General features: G+C 35.4%; 1 protein-coding gene across 1 annotated transcript; it reads right to left on the bottom strand.

The window, feature by feature from the left end:
* Nucleotides 1–13,357: 13,357 nt before the first annotated feature.
* LOC122121716 (zinc finger CCCH domain-containing protein 15-like) lies at nt 13,358–15,299 on the bottom strand. The gene is given in 4 exon segments (XM_042695861.1): nt 13,358–14,196; nt 14,198–14,355; nt 14,797–14,996; nt 14,998–15,299. Coding segments are annotated over 4 exon segments (1,278 nt in total). The 3' UTR covers nt 13,358–13,578.
* Between the last annotated feature and the right edge of the window lie 5,194 nt (nt 15,300–20,493).

Here is a 20,493-nt window from a genome sequence, read left to right on the forward strand (position 1 = left end):
AGAAAAGGGTAATCACTTATAAAGGGAAACCAATTAGAATCACCTCAGATTTCTCAGCAGAGACAATCAAAGCAAGAAGAGCCTGGAACGATGTATGCCATGCCCTAAAAACAAACAACTATCAACCAAGAATACTGTACCCAGCTAAACTCTCCTTCATAACCGAAGGCCAAATAAAAACCTTCCATAGCAAAGAAAAATTGAAACAATACATCTCCACCAAACCAGCCCTACAAAAGATTCTTAAAGATGTCCTACACATAGAAAACCAACAAGACCGCAATAAAGGCCAAGAAACTGCACCCAAACTGAGAATCCAAGAACCATAGGAAGAACCCAGTTTTCGCAGCCCCCAAAAAGGTAGATAACATGGCAGGAACTCCCAAATACCTCTCAGTCCTATCTCTTAATGTTAACGGACTGAACTCTCCAATTAAGCGACATAGACTGTCTAGTTGGATTAAAAAACAAGACCCTTCTATCTGCTGCCTGCAGGAATCACATCTTGCCCGTAAAAACAAACACATTTTCAATGTCAAAGGCTGGAACAAAATCTACCAAGCAAACGGACCGCATAAACAGGCGGGAGTTGCAATCCTAATATCAGATAAAATAGACTTCAAATTAAAATTCGTGAAAAGAGATAAAGAAGGTCACTACATACTAATTAAAGGATCTCTCCTTCAGGAGGATATTACAATTCTAAATATCTATTCACCAAACAATGGAGCACCCAAATGTATCAAAGAAACACTACTTTCTCTCAAATCCCATATAGATCCAAAGACATTAATAGTTGGGGATTTTAACACACCACTCTCCCCACTAGATAGATCAACTCGGCAAAAACTCAACAGAGAAACCACAGATCTAAACAGCTGCATAGATCAACTAGACTTAACAGACATTTACCGAACATTTCACCCAGCAGCATCAGAATACACGTTTTTCTCAGCAGCACATGGAACGTTTTCTAAAATAGACCACATTTTAAGCCACAAAGCAAACTTGTCTAAATTCAGAAACATTGAAGTTATACCTTGCATTCTCTCTGACCACAAGGGAATAAAATTAGAACTCAACACCAAAAGCCACCAAAGAAAGTCCGGTATCACATGGAGGCTGAACAACACACTGCTGAATCATGAGTGGGTCATGGAAGAGATTAGAAAGGAAATTCAAATGTTCATGCTATTCAACAAAAATGAACACACAAATTACCAGCTCCTCTGGGACACAGCAAAGGCAGTACTCAGAGGCAAGTTTATAGCTCTGAGCTCCTACATCAACAAATTGGAGAGATCTGAAACTAGCAATTTAATGACGCACCTAAACCTCCTTGAAAAAGAGCAGCAAGATAAACCCCAATCCAGTCGACGGAAAGAAATAATCAAAATTAAATCAGAATTAAATGAATTAGAATCCAAAAAAACTATAGAAAGAATCAACAAAACAAAGAGTTGGTTCTTCGAAAAACTTAACAAAATTGACAGACCCTTAGCAAATCTTATCAGAAAAAGAAGAGAACACACCCAAATTAATAAACTCAGAGATGAGAATGGAAACATCACCACGGAAACAACCAAGATTCAGAACATTATAAGGGAATACTTCTCAAAACTGTATGCTAATAAGTTTGAGAACTTGACAGAAATGGACCTCTTCCTAGCAAATATTGACATGCCAAAACTAAACCAAGATGAGTTAAACTATCTGAACAGGCCCATATCAAGCATTGAAATAGAAACAGCAATAAGAGACCTCCCAGCTAAGAAAAGTCCAGGACCAGATGGTTTTACAGCGGAATTTTACAAGGCCTTCAAAGCAGAGCTCACACCAATTCTCCTCCAACTCTTCAATGAAATTGAAAGAGAAAGCTCACTACCGAACACATTCTATGAAGCCATCATAACCCTCATCCCAAAACCAGGCAGGGACTCATCAAAGAAAGAGAACTATAGACCCATTTCTTTGATGAACATTGATGCAAAACTTCTCAACAAAATTTTGGCCAACCGACTTCAACAATTCATCCAAAAAATCATACACCACGATCAAACAGGATTCATTTCAGGGATGCAAAGCTGGTTCAATATACGCAAAACAATTAATATTATTCATCACATCAACAGGAGCAAGAATAAGAACCACATGGTTATCTCAATAGACGCAGAAAAAGCATTCGACAAGATCCAACACCCCTTTATGATGAAGGTTTTGGAAAAATTAGGAATCCATGGAACATTCCTCAGTACAATAAAGGCTGTATATGACAAACCTACAGCCAGCATTATACTCAATGGTGAAAAACTAAAGCCATTTCCTCTTAACTCAGGAACAAGACAAGGATGCCCACTCTCTCCACTTCTCTTCAATCTAGTGTTAGAATGCCTAGCTACAGCAATAAGACAAGATGCAGACATAAAGGGGATCCAAATAGGGAAAGAAGAAATAAAACTCTCCCTCTTTGCAGATGACATGATCTTGTATTTAAAGAATCCCATAGACTCCACTCCCAGATTACTTAAGCTGATTCAAAACTTTGGCAAAGTAGCAGGTTATAAAATTAACCCCCAAAAATCCATGGCTTTTCTGTACGCCAACAATGAGAAAAGTGTGGCTGAAATTAGGAAAGCAACTCCATTTGTAATAGCCCCACAAAAAATAAAATACCTAGGAATTAACTTAACTAAAGAAGTGAAGGACCTCTATGATGAAAACTTTAAAATCTTGAAAAAGGAAATCAACACAGAACTTAAAAAATGGCAAAACCTCCCATGCTCCTGGATTGGAAAGATTAACATTGTGAAAATGGCAATACTTCCCAAGGCTATCTACAAATTCAACGCAATACCTATCAAAATTCCACCCTCATTCTTCAAGGAAATAGAAGAGGCAATCCAAAAATTCATATGGAACAATAAAAGACCCCGAATAGCAAAAACGCTCCTCAACGGAAAGAACACTGCTGGAGGAATATCAGTACCAAATTTCCAACTCTACTATAAAGCCATAGTAATCAAAACAGCTTGGTATTGGCATAAGAACAGACCTCAGGACCAATGGAATAGAATTGAAAACCCAGAAATGAACCTACAGACCTATAGCCATCTAATCTTCGATAAGGGAGCTAAAACAATAGAATGGAAGACAGACAGCCTCTTCAGTAAATGGTGCTGGCAAAACTGGTTAACTACATGTAGAAAACTAAAGCTAGATCCTTATATATCACCCTGCACCAGAATCAACTCCAAATGGATCAAAGACCTTGAACTCAAAGCAGACACTCTGAAAACATTACAGGATGGAATAGGAGAAACCCTGGGTCTCCTCGGCTCAGGCCGAAATTTTCTGAATAGAGACCCGGAAACACAACAAATCAAAGAAAGGTTGGACAAATGGGATTGTATAAGGTTGCAGAGCTTCTGCAGGGCAAATGACATAGCTAGCAAGATCAATAGAAAGCCCACGGATTGGGAGAAGATCTTCACTAGCCATACAACAGACAAGGGTCTCATATCTAAAATATACTTGGAACTCAAAAAATTAAACCACCCAACAACAAATCCTCAAAGAAACAACTGCCCAATAAGTAAGTGGGCGAAAGACCTAAAGAGAAGCTTCTCTGAAGAAGAAAGAAGGATGGCCAATAGACACATGAAGAAATGTTCAACATCCCTAGCCATAAAAGAAATGCAAATCAAAACAACATTGAGATATCACCTCACTACAGTTAGAACAGCAAAAATCAAGAACTCTAACAACAACAGATGCTGGAGGGGATGTGGACAGAAGGGAACCTTACTTCATTGTTGGTGGGAATGTAAACTTGTTCAACCACTTTGGAAAGCAGTATGGAGGTTCCTCAAAAGACTCCATATAGAGCTCCCCAATGACCCAGCAATCCCACTTTTGGGCATTTACCCAAATGACCACAAACAAAGCCACACTAAAGCTACCAGCACAACTATGTTTATTGCAGCATTATTTACCATAGCTAAGATATGGAACCAACCCAGATGCCCCTCAGTAGATGAATGGATCAAGAAGATGTGGTATATATACACAATGGAATTCTATGCCTCCATCAGAAAGAATGACATTGCCCCATTTGTTAGGAAATGGAAAGGCTTGGAAAAAATTATATTAAGTGAAGTAAGCCAGGCCCAAAGAAACATAGGTCCCATGGTTTCCCTTATTTGCAATATCTAGTATAGGTATGAGTCAAGTGGAAAAAGTCAGAGAATGTGATGTTAGGAAAACGAACCCTCAAATATGTATTTTAATGTTTTTGTTTCATTCATGCATGTGTTTCTAACGCATTTATAATATTATTTCTTTGCTGCTTTGTATGTCCCTCCCCCACAGTGTAACCCCTGCTTTCACTATATTTGATGTCAGTATAACATGTGGAGGAGACGGGGACAAACAAGTCGTTTAAGGATTCAGATGGACCTGTTGCAACAATGAGAAGTACAAAATGTCATGTCAAAACCAGCTTTACAATGTCGGTGGGGGGAAGAGAGGGGGGGTATGATTGGTTGGGGGGGGAGGGGGGAGGGTGGGAAGGGAGGTGAAGGGTAAACAAAGGAGGAGGCTGCAATGCTTGGTAAGAAATGTATGCATTTTCCTCCCCATGTAATTGTAACCCCTCTGTACAGTATGTTTTCAAATAAAATAAAATAAAATAAAATTAAAAAAAAAAAAAAGTAGCAGGGTATAAAATTAACCCCCAAAAATCAATGGCATTTCTGTATGCCAACAATGAGAAAAGCGTGGCTGAAATCAGGAAAACAACTCCATTTGTAATAGCCCCACAAAAAATACAATACCTAGGAATTAACTAAAGAAGTGCAGGACCTCTATGATGAAAACAGAACTTAGAAAGTGGCAAAAACTCCCACGCTCCTGGATTGGAACGATCAACATCATGAAAATGGCAACACTTCCCAAGGCTATCTACAAATTCAATGCAATACCTATCAATATTCCATCCTCATTCTTCAAGGAAATAGAAGAGGCAATCCAAAAATTCATATGGAACAATAAAAGACCCCGAATAGCAAAATGATCCTTAACATCAAGAACAGTGCTGGAGGAATATCAATACCAAATTTCAAACTCTACTACAAAGCCATAGGAGTCAAACAGGTTGGTACTGACACAAGAACAGACCTCAGACCAATGCAATAGGATTGAAAACCCAGAAATGAACCCACAGACCTATAGCCATCTAATCTTTGATAAGGGAGCTAAAAAATATAGAATGGAAGAAAGACAGCCTCTTCAGTAAATGGTGCTGGCAAAATTGGTTAATCACTTGTAGAAAACTAAAGTTAGATCCTTATATATCACCCTGCACCAGAATCAGCTCCAAATGGATCAAAGACCTCAGAGTCAAAGCAGACACTCTGAAACATTACAGGGTGGAATAGGAGAAACCCTAGGTCTCCTTGGCACAGGCCGAAATTTTCTTAATATAGACCCGGAAACACAACAAATCAAAGAAAGGTTGGACAAATGAGATTGCATGAAATTGCAGAGCTTCTGCATGGCAAAGGACATAGCTAGCAAGATCAATAGAAAGCCCACGGATTGGGAGAAGATCTTCACTAGCCATACAACAGACAAGGGTCTCATATCTAAAATATACTTGGAACTCAAAAACTTAAATCCTCTAACAACAAATCCTCAAAGAAATGACTGCCCAATAAATAAGTGGGCTAAAGACTTACAGAGAAACTTCTCTGAAGAGGAAAGAATGATGGCCAATAGACACATGAAGAAATGCTCAACCTCTCTACCCATAAAAGAAATGCAAATCAAAACAACATTGAGATTCCAGCTCACCCCAGATAGAATGACTATAATCAAGAAATCTAATAATAACAGATGCTGGAGGTGATGTGGCCAGAAGGGAACCCTACTACACTGTGGGCGTGTAAACTTGTTCAACCACTTTGGAAAGCAGTATGGAGGTTCCTCTAAAGACTCCACATAGAGCTCCCCTATGACCCAGCAATCCCACTTTTGGGCATTTACCCAAATGTCACAAACAAGACCATACATACTAAAGCTACCAGCACAACTATGTTTATTGCAGCATTATTTACCACAGCTAAGATATGGAACCAACCCAGATGCCCCTCAGTAGATGAATGGATCAAGAAAATGTGGTATATAGACAATGGAATTCTATGCCTCCATCAGAAAGAGTGACATTGCCCCATTTGTTTAGGAATTGAAAGATTTAGAAAAAATTATATTAAGTGAAGTAAGCCAGGCCTAAAGAAACATACGTTCCATGCTTTTCCTTATTTGCAATACCTATTATATGTCTGAGTCAAGCAGAAAAGGTCAGATAATTTGAGATTAGGAGAAATGAACCCCAGATAAGGACTCAAATGGTTTTTATTTCTTGCTATTGTTTCTAACATATTTATTAGATATTTCTTTGTTGCTTTGCATGTCCCACCCCCCACGGTATAACCTCTGTTTTCACTGTATTTGACGTTCTTATAATTTGTGGAGGGGAAGGGAAAAAACAAATTGTTTAAATATGTATATAGTTTGACCCATTGCAACAATGAAATGTATAAGATGTTATGTATAAAATTGAACTTTACAACTTTGGCGTAGGTGGGGGGAATGAGCGGGGGAGTTGGGAAGGGAATGTAAAGGGAAACCAAGGAGGAGGCAACAATGCTTGAAAAGAAATGTACTCATTATCTTGCCCATGTAAATGTAACCTCTCTGTACAGTATTTTCACAATAAAAAAGTAAGTTCAGCAGAAAGGAAGATGAAAATAAAGAAAAAAAAAGAAATATAAAAATACAAGAAGATATCTGAAAATCACTTAACCAACAACAAGCAATAAAAGAATAAATTTACAATATAAAGGACAAACCTGTAACAATATAAAGATTTGAACCGACAATTTGTAGAAACAGAAATACAAATAGTCAATAAATATGAAAAATTGCTGTATTCATGATTATAATCAGTAAACTAGGTATTATTTATCAATTATTATTTTCAAAGTTGTGATGTATTATATTTGTCAAATGTTGGGTACGATATGGAGAGAATGTGAAGAACTTTGGAGAAGAGTTTTGTAATTCATAGTTATTAAGATTGTTTATACAGAAAGCAATTGAAAATTTGCTATTACTTCTCCATAAAAAGTACATTCAAATGCTTGCATCTGTGCACACAGAATTATATGCAATATTGTTCATAATAGTCCTGTTACAAGTATAAAAACTTTGGGGGCTGGGAAGGTGGCTCAGTGGTAGAGCACTTGCCTTGCATGCCTGAGGCCCTGGCTTCGATTCCTCAGCACCACATAAGCAAAAAGAAAAAAGCCGGAAGTGGCGCTGTGGCTCAAGTGGTAGAGTGCTAACCTTGAGCTGAAGAGGTGAGGGACAGCACCCAGGCCCAGAGTTCAGGCTCCATAACCGGACCCAAAAAAATAAATAAATAAAAATAAAAACTTTGAAAAGTATAAAAACATACATGATCCATGAATAAGAGAACTACAAGTGAACAAAGAAATGCTTATAATATAAAATCTAGACCATAACTGTAAAGTAATAACATGGTACAGGCATTAAAACAAGTGTTGTATAACACAATACAGAGACCAGAAATTAACCTATGCATATATACTCAACTAATCTCTGACAAAGCGATAAAGAATGAGGAAAACAATGTCTTCAATAAATGTTTCTGGAAAAAAAGAAATGTATATTTAAGCAAAAGAAACAAAAAGAGGGCTCAGAAGGTGGCTAAGTAGAAGAGTGCTTGCCTTGCATGCATTAGGCCTGGGTTCGATTCCTCCGCACCACATAGGCAGAAAAAGCCGGAAGTGTTGCTATGGCTCAAGCGGTAGAATGAAAGCCTTGAGCTGAATTGCTGAGGGACAGTACCTAGGCCCAGAGTTCGAGCTCCTTGACTGCAAAAAAAGAAGAAAGAAAAAGACCCCATTGTATTCAAAAGTATCCCAGATAGATGACTCTGAAAGTACGTTAACAGAAGCAAAAATAAACAAGTGAAACTATATTACATAGTTAACAAAATGATCAAAGAAAGCATTTGGAAATCATCTATTTGGTAAGTGGTTAATATCCAAAGTATTTATGTATTTCATATAGCCCAAAAGGACAAAAGAAATATTTCAGTAAAAAATGAGAAAGGACCTGAAAAGACATCTTTTCAAAAAGACATACAAATGGCAATAGCTACATGGAAGGATGTCTTGTACTACTAATCATAAGGAAGATGTGGATTAAAATCACCATGAGATACAACCTCCCACCAGTTAAGATCAAAGGACAGAATATAGGAAGTATTAGCTAAGGCATGGAAATTAGAAATCCCATGTACTATTAATGGAAATATTTAATGGTGCTACTACTATGGAAAACAGTATGGAAGCTCCTCTCAAAATTAAAACTGGAATTAGTATCTGACCAACATTGCTTCTTCTGGATATAAATCCAAAGGAAGAAAAATCTTTATCTAGAAGAGACAACTGTTCTTCCATGGTCAATGAAGCATTATCCACAATAACCAAACATAAAAACACCTACCTGCTCATCACTAGATAGATGAATAACAAACATATGTTGGTGTATATGTGTACCTGTATATACTGACAACTTCAAATACTATTTAGCCTTAAAAATGAAGAACACTTTACCATTAGTAAGAATTTATATTAATTTGGAGGACACATGTCCTCTACTTATATTACGTGTTCAGAATAATCAACTCATGAACGTCATGGTAGTGCTTTCCAGAGGCCAGCAGAAGAGAGAATAGAAATAGTTCAGTGGGTAAAAGAATCACATATATAAGATGAAAAACTTCTAGGTATCTAGTATATAACATTGAACTTATGGTCAACAATACTATACTATAAACCTAAACACTTCTTAGAAGATATGTTAGCTTTTCATTACTATGACAAAGGCCTGTCAAAACAAACCTGAAAGGAAAAAATATTTATTTGGGCTCATGGTTTCTGAGGTTTCAGCCAATGGTTTCCTAGTTCCATTACCTGAAGCAGAACATCATGGAGAGGACATGATAAACTAGGGATGTCCACCTCATAGTAGCTAGGAATCAGAGAAAATCAGAGAGGTACCTGCGACAAGCTATAACCTCCAAGGAAATACTCAATGACCTACTTCCTCCAGCTAGGCTCCAAATCTGCAAGTTTCCATCATCCACAACAATGTCATCATATTATGAATCTATACATGAATCGATCCATTTGATTTGATCAGAGCCCTCATAATACAGTCACCTTTTTATGATTGAATCCAGTAGCTAGGGACTAGACCTTCAACATATAACCATTACTATTTATTCCATCAATACAAGAGAAATATAGCATGTTAATGGGATAAAATTTTAAATTAGATTTAAAAGCTCCCAAGAAAGCATTAACATTCATTGTATTTTTGATTAACAAAATTAAATATTGTCATTCATAACATAAAAATGATACATTTTATAAAACAATATTGACCCAGGTGCCCATATCTCAGTCCTGTAATACTAGCTACTCAGGAGGATGAGGTCTGAAGATTAAGGTTCAAAACCAGCCCTGGTGGGAGAGTCTGTGAGACTCATCTCCAATTAATCACCAAAAAGTTGGAAGTGAACCTGTACCTCTAGTGGTGGAGTGCTATCCTTGAGCAAAAATCTCAGGGACAGTTATTATTCTGTAATATGAAGATCAGGAAAAATAGCACTTTTATTTTACTTAGGCACCACTCCATTTGAATAAAATATTAACTATAGTTGCCAGAAAGAAAAAGGAGCTGAAGGTACATTTAGTAAAATACAACAAAATCATCTTTTGCTTGTAACATGAATATGTATTTAGGAAATCCAAATAAGTCAACCAAAAAATTACCAGAGGTAATAAATGAGTTCACCAGAGTGATGAATGAAGTAAGCCCACAAAAATAAATTGAATGTATCCCTATATACTAATAATACAGAAAATACAATTAATAACACAAAAGGAAATAAAACCAATTTACAAGTTACTTGAAAAAAGTAAATGCCTTTGTATCAATTAAGTTTGTGACACTAAGAAAATTGAGACTCTAATGAATAAAAACTGAAATAGTTAAATAAATGGAAGCTACACTTTTCTCATTGACAGAGTAAATAAAGATGAGTTATTTAAACTCACAAACATGTACTATGGACCTCAGTTGTAAGAATTAGGAGATGTTATAACTAAATTAAGGTGTCTTGATTATTGAAATGGATCATTCAGAAATTGATTCGAATTATTGTCAGAATAAGTAAAGCTATTGTAAAAAGAAAAACAACATCAATGAAGAGAATGTTTAGTAATAAGTCTTGCTTTCAGCAGTTAGATTGTATATGTTAACAAATAAATACAAAATAACTTACAACTTCAAACTATGCATTTGCAACAAATTATAGTTATTGTAAATAGCTTTCATGACAATGGATATCTTGTTAAATCATAAAGTTGTAGTCTTAAAAACTGAAATTCAATTAGTGTCAGGACAGATTAAACATGTTCACAGAATTAAGCATGTTGCCAGCATTAAGACAAGATAGATCTAAACAAAGGCAGTTAGGAATAGATCCAGCTATACAAACCAGTATGTGAAGAATTTGTGAATAGTAGATGACAGTCCAAGTAAAAAAACATGCTTAGGAAAATCAGGGAAAAGGGGAAAGTCTAGTGATTTGGTAGAGAGGTAGGGAACAACAAAGTGACTCATAAAGGTAACAGGCATTATTTAAATAGGTAGTTGATGTACGAGTTGTGGCAGCAGGTTTTGAAGTCCTACTTGCTATTCTGTGATTTAGAATTAGAAATCATGTTCCTAAAATAACCAGGAAAATTAAGGAAAAGTTCTAGTCTTAGAAGAATTGAGGAAGGACTCTTAGCACAGTTGAGGCAGATTATAGAAAGAGAGGGCAAATCCTAGAACTACTTTGCAAGGTATAAGCATAATTGTAAGAAAAAAGCAGGGATTGCCCTAGTAGAAAAATGACTGATCCAGTTTAAGCAGAGGTTAAATGTTTCTAGCTATGAAGATTAAAAGATATTAGAGATATTGAACAAGCTAACTTTATGAAACAGTATATTTATTCCAACTATAGAAGACAGACATTTCTGATACCTAAAGAAATAAGATATTTCATTTTAAGTTAAATAAGATAAATGTATTTAAATGCCTAAAAAGTAAAAATCCTGTTAAGCTATAAATTTCAATGTAATGAAAATCAAAAGAAAGAATCATAATGGGAAAATTTCATAAGAAAAATGTAATGATAAAAGCTCACCACCCAGTGTGAATAAAAAACTTTTGCACATATATCAGACTAATATTCAGATTCTATTTGATAAGTTAACAAAAAAATGATGAACAGGCAGTTTACATAAATACAAATTGAAATTAGATATAATCTTATGAAAAAAGATAAAGCCTTAATCATAATTAGATTCATACAAATTAAAACAACTTGATGGTTCCACCACTTCACTATTAAACTGTCCAAAACACAGTGGATAAGGTCAATTTCCAGTGGTAATATTAGGAAATGGTGCATTTAAGGATTGCTAGTGGCATTGCTAGTTGATTAATTTTTGAAGGCTAGTTACTTGGCAATATAAGAAAGAATAAACAAATCAAACATTACTTTTTCTTAGTAGTTCCACTATATGGACATAACTCCAAGGAAATAATCAAAAGCTAAAAAATGATTTATACTTCAGTTTTCATGGTATTTCACTATAAAGTTATTATAAAATCAGAAAAGAATTCAAATACTCTGCATTACTGATATAGTAACACAAGTTTTCTACAGGCATTAAAAGTGAAAAATGTGAGAAATGTGTTGTTATATGTATTTGGCAAGAATATCTACCGCATGTGTGTCAAAACTTTTCATGTTGAAAAACTTCAGAGTCTAAATAAATACACAACAACACATCTATGTTATCAAGTATAAGACTACCTATAATTTTCAATTTCTGTTACAACAATTTATTTCCCTAGGAATTTGTCCATACCATCTAAACTTTCAAATTTACCGACAAAAAGATTTTTAGTTCTTTTTAATTTAAAAGGTACTTTGATATTTGCTATTTTATCCTTACAGGTATTGATTATTTGTATCTTCCCTACTTCTTCACTTCCTTCTGCATTATTGGTAGAAGCTTCTACATTGAATTTGTTTTTGGCTTAATTGAATTTATCTACTGTGCATTTGTTTTGTTATTTTACTTCTGTTTATCTTTATTATTTTCTTTCCTTTGTATTCCTTGAAACTAATATATTACTTTCTTCTAATACATTGAAAGGAATGCTTGTATCCATTGATATATCTGATTTCAATCTGTCTTCTTTGCAGTGTATTTGTGGACACAAATCTCATCTAGCCACTGATAAAATTACATCATATATGTGTTGATACATGTTTTTTATGATCATTAAGTTTAAAATATTTTCTAATTCCCATATGCTTCTTTTACCTATAGATAATAAAAACATGCACTGCTAGTTTTTTAAAATTCAATGATCACCTAGTTATCATTTTGTTATTAATTTCTAATAATACACACTTCTTACAACTTTGGTGTAGCCTAATACACTAAAATTCATTCAGTTTGTTTTTCACTCAATACAAAGAATTAGGAAACTAGTTCTATTTATAAATTTGAAAATAATATGAACTAAGAAATCCATGTCATTATGTTAATAACAGGCTCTAAAAAGAACAAAAATTCAAGTAGCCAGTCATATAAAATTGGTTCAATTTCTTTGGTATGAATACTCCAACCACATTAAATAGTAAGTTATTAATTCATATGATTGAGTATGGATTTGACTCTCATAAGCCTATGTTCTAGCTTTAGGATATTAAGGCAAATTATTATTGTTTTTTTGGGTTTTAATACATGATGGTCTTTATTTACAATTTTATTGGCAAAAAAGAAGAAGAAAAACTCAAGACAGTTTAACACACGAAATTATAGCTGATCCTATCTGATCAAAGAAGTTCTATTTCAACTCTCCATCTAATTGTCCACAGATATACAATACTGAATCTGCATATGCAGTTTCCTTTATCAAGTACAGTGCTCACATTTTAGGCAGTCTTGAAGACACATAAATACAGAGGAAAGAAAGAAAATCATTCATTAAAAACTGCATCAAATGTAGGGTACTTTAAATATAAATTCATGTTGCTCCTAGTAATTACATATATGCAATGAAAATCAAAAGCTAGGCAAGCAATTCAACTTCCTAGGAACAGTTACAACAACCAATTATTTCCTGCAAAGACCATTATATTTTTAATTTATCATGAACTACTCTGAACTTACTGTGAGATGTAGCCAAAGTCAGAAGAAAAGATGTAGGGAGAATATTCCTTTTCTGGAGGAGAGTAAGCCCTCCAGAACCAGCATGGGAAATAAGCATCCTGTTGTTTCTAAGTGAAAAAAAAATTAATGCAGTCAATTTCAACTCATGATGAGCTGACTTAACTTTTTATCAACTTGTTCAGTGTCATTCTTCTAAATCAAGTGTGTTTAATTCTTCTAATTCATCCAAATCTTTTCCAGTAAAAAGATTTTCATCAACAGGAACAGAATCGATGGCTCCATTTTCTTGTCCCTCCCCTTCGTTGTCCTCTTCCAAATCACTTCTTTCACCATTTTCTGCCCTACCTCCAGATGCTTCGCTTAATTTGTTTTCATCTTTATCCAAAGCATATGTGTTGAATCTTTCAAGACTGGCTACCGTAATACCTGTCTCATCCACAGCTCTAGGGACGTACAGACTTAAAACTATGTCATTTACACTCATGGAATCATCAACCTCATCACCTCCTGTTCCCTGAATGTAATGGGTGTCATCTGCTTCTTCATCACCATCATTGACAAGTTCAGGATGAAATTCAAACACTTCACGACCACTGATCACCAGTGCCTTCCCTGCTTTGAAGTCTGCTTTTCTTCTTTCCAAATCTTGTTCAAGTTTATCAATCTTTTCTTGTCTTTTCCTTTTCTTCCATGTAAGAAAAGATTCTAGAGTGATTTTGGTAACATTTGGACCTAGGGCAGAGCGCTCTCTTTCAATCAGGTCGTCCAATGATATTTCATCTTCTTTCTCCTCTTTTTTTTTTTTTTTTGTCCTTTTTCAATACAAATCCAGAAGGAAGTGCATGACGATACATGCAGTTATCACCTCCTCCAGTACATACCCAAAACCAGCCATACTTGTTATTTTCAATAGCTTCAAGGAAATGCTTGCACATTATTTGAGTTTTTGGTTTTTTCTTTTTTTTTTTAATTTAATTTTATTTTATTTGAGAACATACTGTACAGAGGGGTTACAATTACATGGGCAGGATAATGCATACATTTCTTACCAAGCATTGCAGCCTCCTCCTTTGTTTACCCTTCACCTCCCTTCCCAGCCTCCCCCCCCCTTCCCAGCCTCCCCCCTCCCCCCCACCCAATCATACCCCCCCTCTCCCCCCCCCCCCCACACCGACATTGTAAAGCTGGTTTTGACATGACATTTTGTACTTCTCATTGTTGCAACAGGTCCACCTGAATCCTTAAACGACTTGTTTGTCCCCATCTCCTCCACATGTTATACTGACATCAAATATAGTGAAAGCGGGGGTTACACTGTGGGGGAGGGACATACAAAGCAACAAAGAAATAATCTTATAAATGCGTTAGAAACACATGCATGAAAGAAACAAAAAATTCTTTTCCGCCCCACCATGCTTCTTGTTCACTACTTCTTCCAGCTTTTTCTCATCCCAATTTTTCATTGTGTCTCTTTCAAGTTCTTCATCCCTTGCATCAATGTAAACACTTCGCTTTTCACATTTTCTCTCCAAAGTCAAGTCATGAGAGAACTTACATTTATCTCCTTCAGTACACTGTCTTTGCTTGAAGAAGGCACACACCAGACTTGAGATCCGCACCTTTACTTATTTTTTGAGCAGCAATAACAGGTTTGAACAGCTCATTAAGTTCTTGTAATTCTTTCTTCTTATCATCTTTCTTCAATTTCTTTGCAGCTTCACTCTGTGTTACCTGACGTGGATTTTGTTGACCAAATTTAACTTGGTGAGTGACAGCCTTGATAAACTTTTGTTGTTTTGCTCCTTTCTTATTCTTTAGGTCAAAAGTTTTGTCTTCGATAATCTTCTCCTTCTTCTGTTCCGCCTTTTTGCTGCCCCCAGCCTGAGCCTGTTTCTTGGGAGGCATTGCGAAGACCAATGGCACCGGCCAGACCTAGGCGCGGATGGATCCAAATTATTATTGTTTAGTTCAGTGTTCTGTATCCTTACAGATTACTTATCTTCTTATTATCTTCTTATTTTCTAAATGAGTTGTGTATTGCAAATTGTCCTCTGTGTGTGTGTGTGTGTGTGTGTGTGTGTGTGTGTGTGTGTGTGTGTGTGTGTGTGTGTGTGGAGAGAGAGAGAGAGATGAGAGAAAGGTGATTAGGTGATGACATTAACTGCATAAACATTTAAATTGTTATCTCTGAGTTGTCAACATACATGTTATATATTCTATCATCTTTAAGTAGCTGTACAAAGGAGGTGCCATATAACAAAGCAGTTTATGAATACAATGTATCTTGATCAATGTCATCCATTCAACATTCTCATCCCCTAGACCCATCCCTCCCTTAGTTTTCTTAATTTTGTGGTATATACAATACATTATTGTCTGCATTCTCCTGCCTTCCCTCCTTCATTAGTCTATTCACACCTTTCTCCATGGCCCAAACCTGTTCCTTGAATGAACCCATTTCCTGGTGTTGATTTTGTTGGACTTTCACCTAGTCTTTCTAAAAGATTGCACTAGTTAAACTCTCCTTAGAGTCCATTATACTTCACTTAATTCATTTGCAACAACTTGCATACCGCCTGACACATTTGCTTAGAGATTTATAGGTACAGTCTATCTACCACAAATGAAAGAAACCATGCAACACATTTCTCTAGGTTTGGCTTACTGCATTTAATCATTTTTCCAATCTTTCCATTTCCTTATGATTTGTATAATGTTCTGATAATAAGTAAAATTTCATTGCCAACAGCACAACCATGGTCATTTCATTACTATTCACCATAGCCAAGATATGGAACAGTCCAGATGCCCCTGAATAAACAAATGGATCAAGAAAATGTGGTATCTTTGGAAAGTAGTATGGAGGTTCCTCAGAAGACTCAACATAGAGCTCCCCTATGACCCAGAAATCCCACTTTTGGGTATTTACCCAAATGATCACAAACAAGACCATACTAAAGCTACAGCACAACTATGTTTATTGCAGCATTATTTACCATAGATAAGATATGCAACAAACCCAGATGCCCCTCAGTAGATGAATGCATCAAGAAAATGTGGTATATATACACAATGGAATTGACATTGCCCCATTTGTTAGGAAATGGAAAGACAGAAAAATTATATTAAGTGAAGTAAGCCAGGCCCAAAGAAACATAGATCCCATGGTTTCCCTTATTTGGAATAACTAGTATATGTCTGAGACAAGCAGAAATGGTTAGATAAGTTGATGTCAGGTAAAATGAACCCTAAGATAAGGACTCAAATAGTTTTTCTTTCTTGCTGTTGTTTCTAACATATTTATTAGATATTTCTTTGTTGCTTCGTATGCCCCTCCCCCATGGTATAACTCCTGTTTTCACTGTATTTGATGTTGGTATAATTGGTGGAGGGGAAGAGAAAAAATTGTTTAAATAGGGATACAGGTGGACCCATTGCAACAATGAGAGGTACAAGATCTTACATTGAAAAAGGAACTTTATAACTTTAGAGGGGAAGTTGGGGGAGCGGGAAAGAGAGCAGGGATGGTAAGGGGAAACAAAGGAGGAGCAACAATGCTTGATAAGAAATGTACTCATTACCTTGCTCATGTAATTGTAACCCCTCTGTATGGTATTTTCACAATAAAAAAAAACTAAAAAAAAGAAAAGTTGTTTTGTTTTATGTGTTATATATGTGTGTATGTATGTATGTATGTATATATACATATATATATAGATATATATATATATATAATTTTTTCTTTTCTTAAAGTCTGCATCACTAGGAAAGGAAGAAAGAGGAGGTATACACTAACAGATTTCAAGAATTATTAGGGCACCTATACAACTACACAGCCAAAAGTTGATGCAACAATAATCCTTACTGTCTTCTTGTGTCTCTGTATGTGTTTGCCAGTACTAAGGCTTTAACTGGGCCTAAACACTATCCCTCAGCTCTTTTGGTCAATGCTGGTACTCTAGTACATGAACTACAGGACCACTTCTGGTATTTGCTAGTTAATTGGATATTATAATCTATGGACTTGTCTGTACAAACTGACTATGAAACATGACCATCAAGAGCATAGCCTCCTGAGTAACTAAGATTACAGGTGTGAGCCACCAGTTCCCAGCTTCCTCAGTGTCTTTGAACATACCTACCAAATATTCATTCAGACAAAAACATTTTTTAGGTATATGAACTAGGAATTCAACATCATTTTATAAAAAATTGCTTTGTAATTTTATCATACACTGTTTCCCAGGCCAACTACTACTGTTTGAATTGTAAATTGTACTTTGTTTTTTTCATAAAGAAGTATTTTTCACCATTTAATTGTATCACAATTGACAATAAAGCTCATCATATTTATTAACATAAATTTTAAATTTCTAAATTTTGCCTTTGTGGATGTAGAATTCATAGTGAGTCTACATCTGTGTGAAATTTCTGTTACAACATCTAAAGCTGTAGTACCTGTGCATCTATTATTCAAAATACGTTTTATTAAAAATTACTTATCTTTCTCCTTTATAGTATGTTTGGAAATATATATACCTTTATTTTATGTATAATTTTATATATAATTCACCATATTAAATAAAATATGGTATTTTAAATATTATTTTAAACCCAGTAATCTTTTGTATTTTATGTCATTTTATTATGTGTTCTTTCTTTCACAAGAATATGACATTTACTATGGAATTAAAGCCCAGAAATTCCTCTGAGACTTCACATCGACATCATGCAATGCACTGTATCTGACAGTTCTTCATGGCACTTTTATGAACTTTTTCTAGATTCCTATGACAATGTGAAAACTCTCAGATGCAAAGACTTTTCAGCTCTTTAGAAATCACTTCTGGGATTATAGCATCAGTGGCTGACACATAATATCTCTTCGATCCATTTCAGTTGAGGTTACAGATCATTGTAACAAATCTTGTTGTAAAAAAACTCAGATATATGCATGTTACCGCAACAGTTAATGTGCATAATCACTTTTAAATATTCTATTACGCTTATTGCTCTGGGTCTTATCCTCATTATAACATTTGTGAAAGCAAGGACAATATCTTTTTCTTCTGTATAATCCATAGCACTTGATGTAACACACATAGGTGAGAATAAATTTTTGTTGGTGACCGAAAAGAGAATAAAGGTTTGGGGACACTCTTACATGTCTATTTTAAACCCCTAAAACTGCTATTATATGTAGTTTAAAAAATTTGTTTTGAAAGATATGTTAGTTTAGTTAGAAAGCCATTTCTGCTAATAAAAGATATTGTGTAACTACAAGATTTTTCAAAAGATTAACTGATTTTAAAAGCAGATATATTTGATTTTTTGTGATGGTTGCTAAGGGAACACCTGGATGTAAATTTATATTACATAAGACTCAGTTAAAATGTTGATCCAAAAAGAGTGCAGAAGCTTCAAGATAAAATGACTGAGAAAGTACTTTCTTATTGGAAAGAAAAAGAGAGTGTGCTTTCTACAATCTATCTCATCCAGTGTTCATTAGTTTAAAGAGGAAAGCAAAATCCAGAAAGATATCCTCTCATTTTCTGACAGTTTCTGTCTCATGGTAAGATTCAGAAAAGAAGAAAAAGCAAATTGAGATATGCTAGCAATTTAATTTATTCAGCATTTAGTGATCTAGATTTCAAGATAAAACTCACATTTGATGGGGAAAATCTCCTTGAGTTATTAAGGGGGAGGTGCCTTAATGTGTATCTGTCATACTGTGCCAAATTTCCTCAATTACTTCTCTATGTGCTTCTATTTAGTGTGAACTATGGAAATTGCAGCCATATGTTATTCGTGTCTATATCTTTGGCATCTGGTGAAGTAACCTGCTTCTCTTTTCAGCCTCTTCTCTTACTCTCACATTCATATTCTATATTCCAAATCAGACGAAAACAACTGAATTTCCTGGGCAACCCTGGCTCATGGCTGTAATCCTAACTGCTCAGGAGGCTGAGATCTGAGGATCACGGTTAAAAACCAGCCGTGGCAGGAAAGTCCATGAGACTCATCTCCAATAACCACTCAGAAAACCAGAAGTGGTGCAGTGGCTTAAGTAGTAGAGCACTAGCCTTGAGCTGAAGAGCCGAGGGACAGCATTCAGGCCCAGAGTTCAAGCCCCCTGACTGACCAAAAACAAAAAACACCTGAATTTCTACAATAGTTCAATTTTCCCCTACCTCTGGGCCTTTTCCCATACTCCTCTAAAGCTCTATGCTTCATCGTTTTCTAACAAAACCATTTTCATCCTCTAGTTACTATCTTATATATAATTTTGTCCTAGACCTCTCTGACTCTCTCTGTCTAAGCAAGTGGCCCTCTTATATGTTCTAGGTCTATCATAACATAAAATTCATTTCATTGTGTAGTAATTATTTCATGGCAACAGGAACCTTATTTTACCCCCAGTATTTAATATAGTGACCATCCACATTATATTAGCTTAGTAAAAGTTTTTTGACTGAATAAAAATAATTACTGAAATAAGAGGAATTTCACAGGTCTAGAGTAATACAAGGAAACGTACGACACAATTTGTGCTTGCAACATCAAGAAGGATCTAAACACATAACACCAGCACATGACACAGACTGCAATGAGTGTTATCATTAATGCAAACACACAGTCTGAATTTCCTAGAACTGCCCAATTTCAAATAATTCATTATTATTCATATATGTATATTTATTATTGTCAGAGCATGTGTTGTTCCTAGTTCTACAGTAAATGCAGTAATTGCACTTATAGCTAACGTATAAGCAAACTGATGTAAGGGTATAAAGATAGAAACACAGGTCTCTGAGAAAGACATTGCAATTTGCATTGTACTTTAACAGGGAGAAGTGACTGACAGAAATAGGTTGAGAGAAGACATACTTTAAGCCAAAGAAAATGCCTTAGTAAAAGCTGCCAAATCAGGATGGTCAAGTATGTTTCCACTAAATGATGAACAAACCACTGTGAGTGAAAAAGGAAGCAAGAGGTCATCTTGCACAGGAAACATTTGAAATAGTAAAGGGTTTAGCTTTTGATTAACTATAAGCAGGTAGCTACCATTCTCACGAGAAAAGGAAATTGACTGTTTCCA

Source organism: Dipodomys spectabilis, unplaced genomic scaffold (assembly GCF_019054845.1).
Source record: "Dipodomys spectabilis isolate Male_0828 unplaced genomic scaffold, ASM1905484v1 ptg000194l, whole genome shotgun sequence".
NCBI lineage: Eukaryota > Metazoa > Chordata > Mammalia > Rodentia > Heteromyidae > Dipodomys > Dipodomys spectabilis.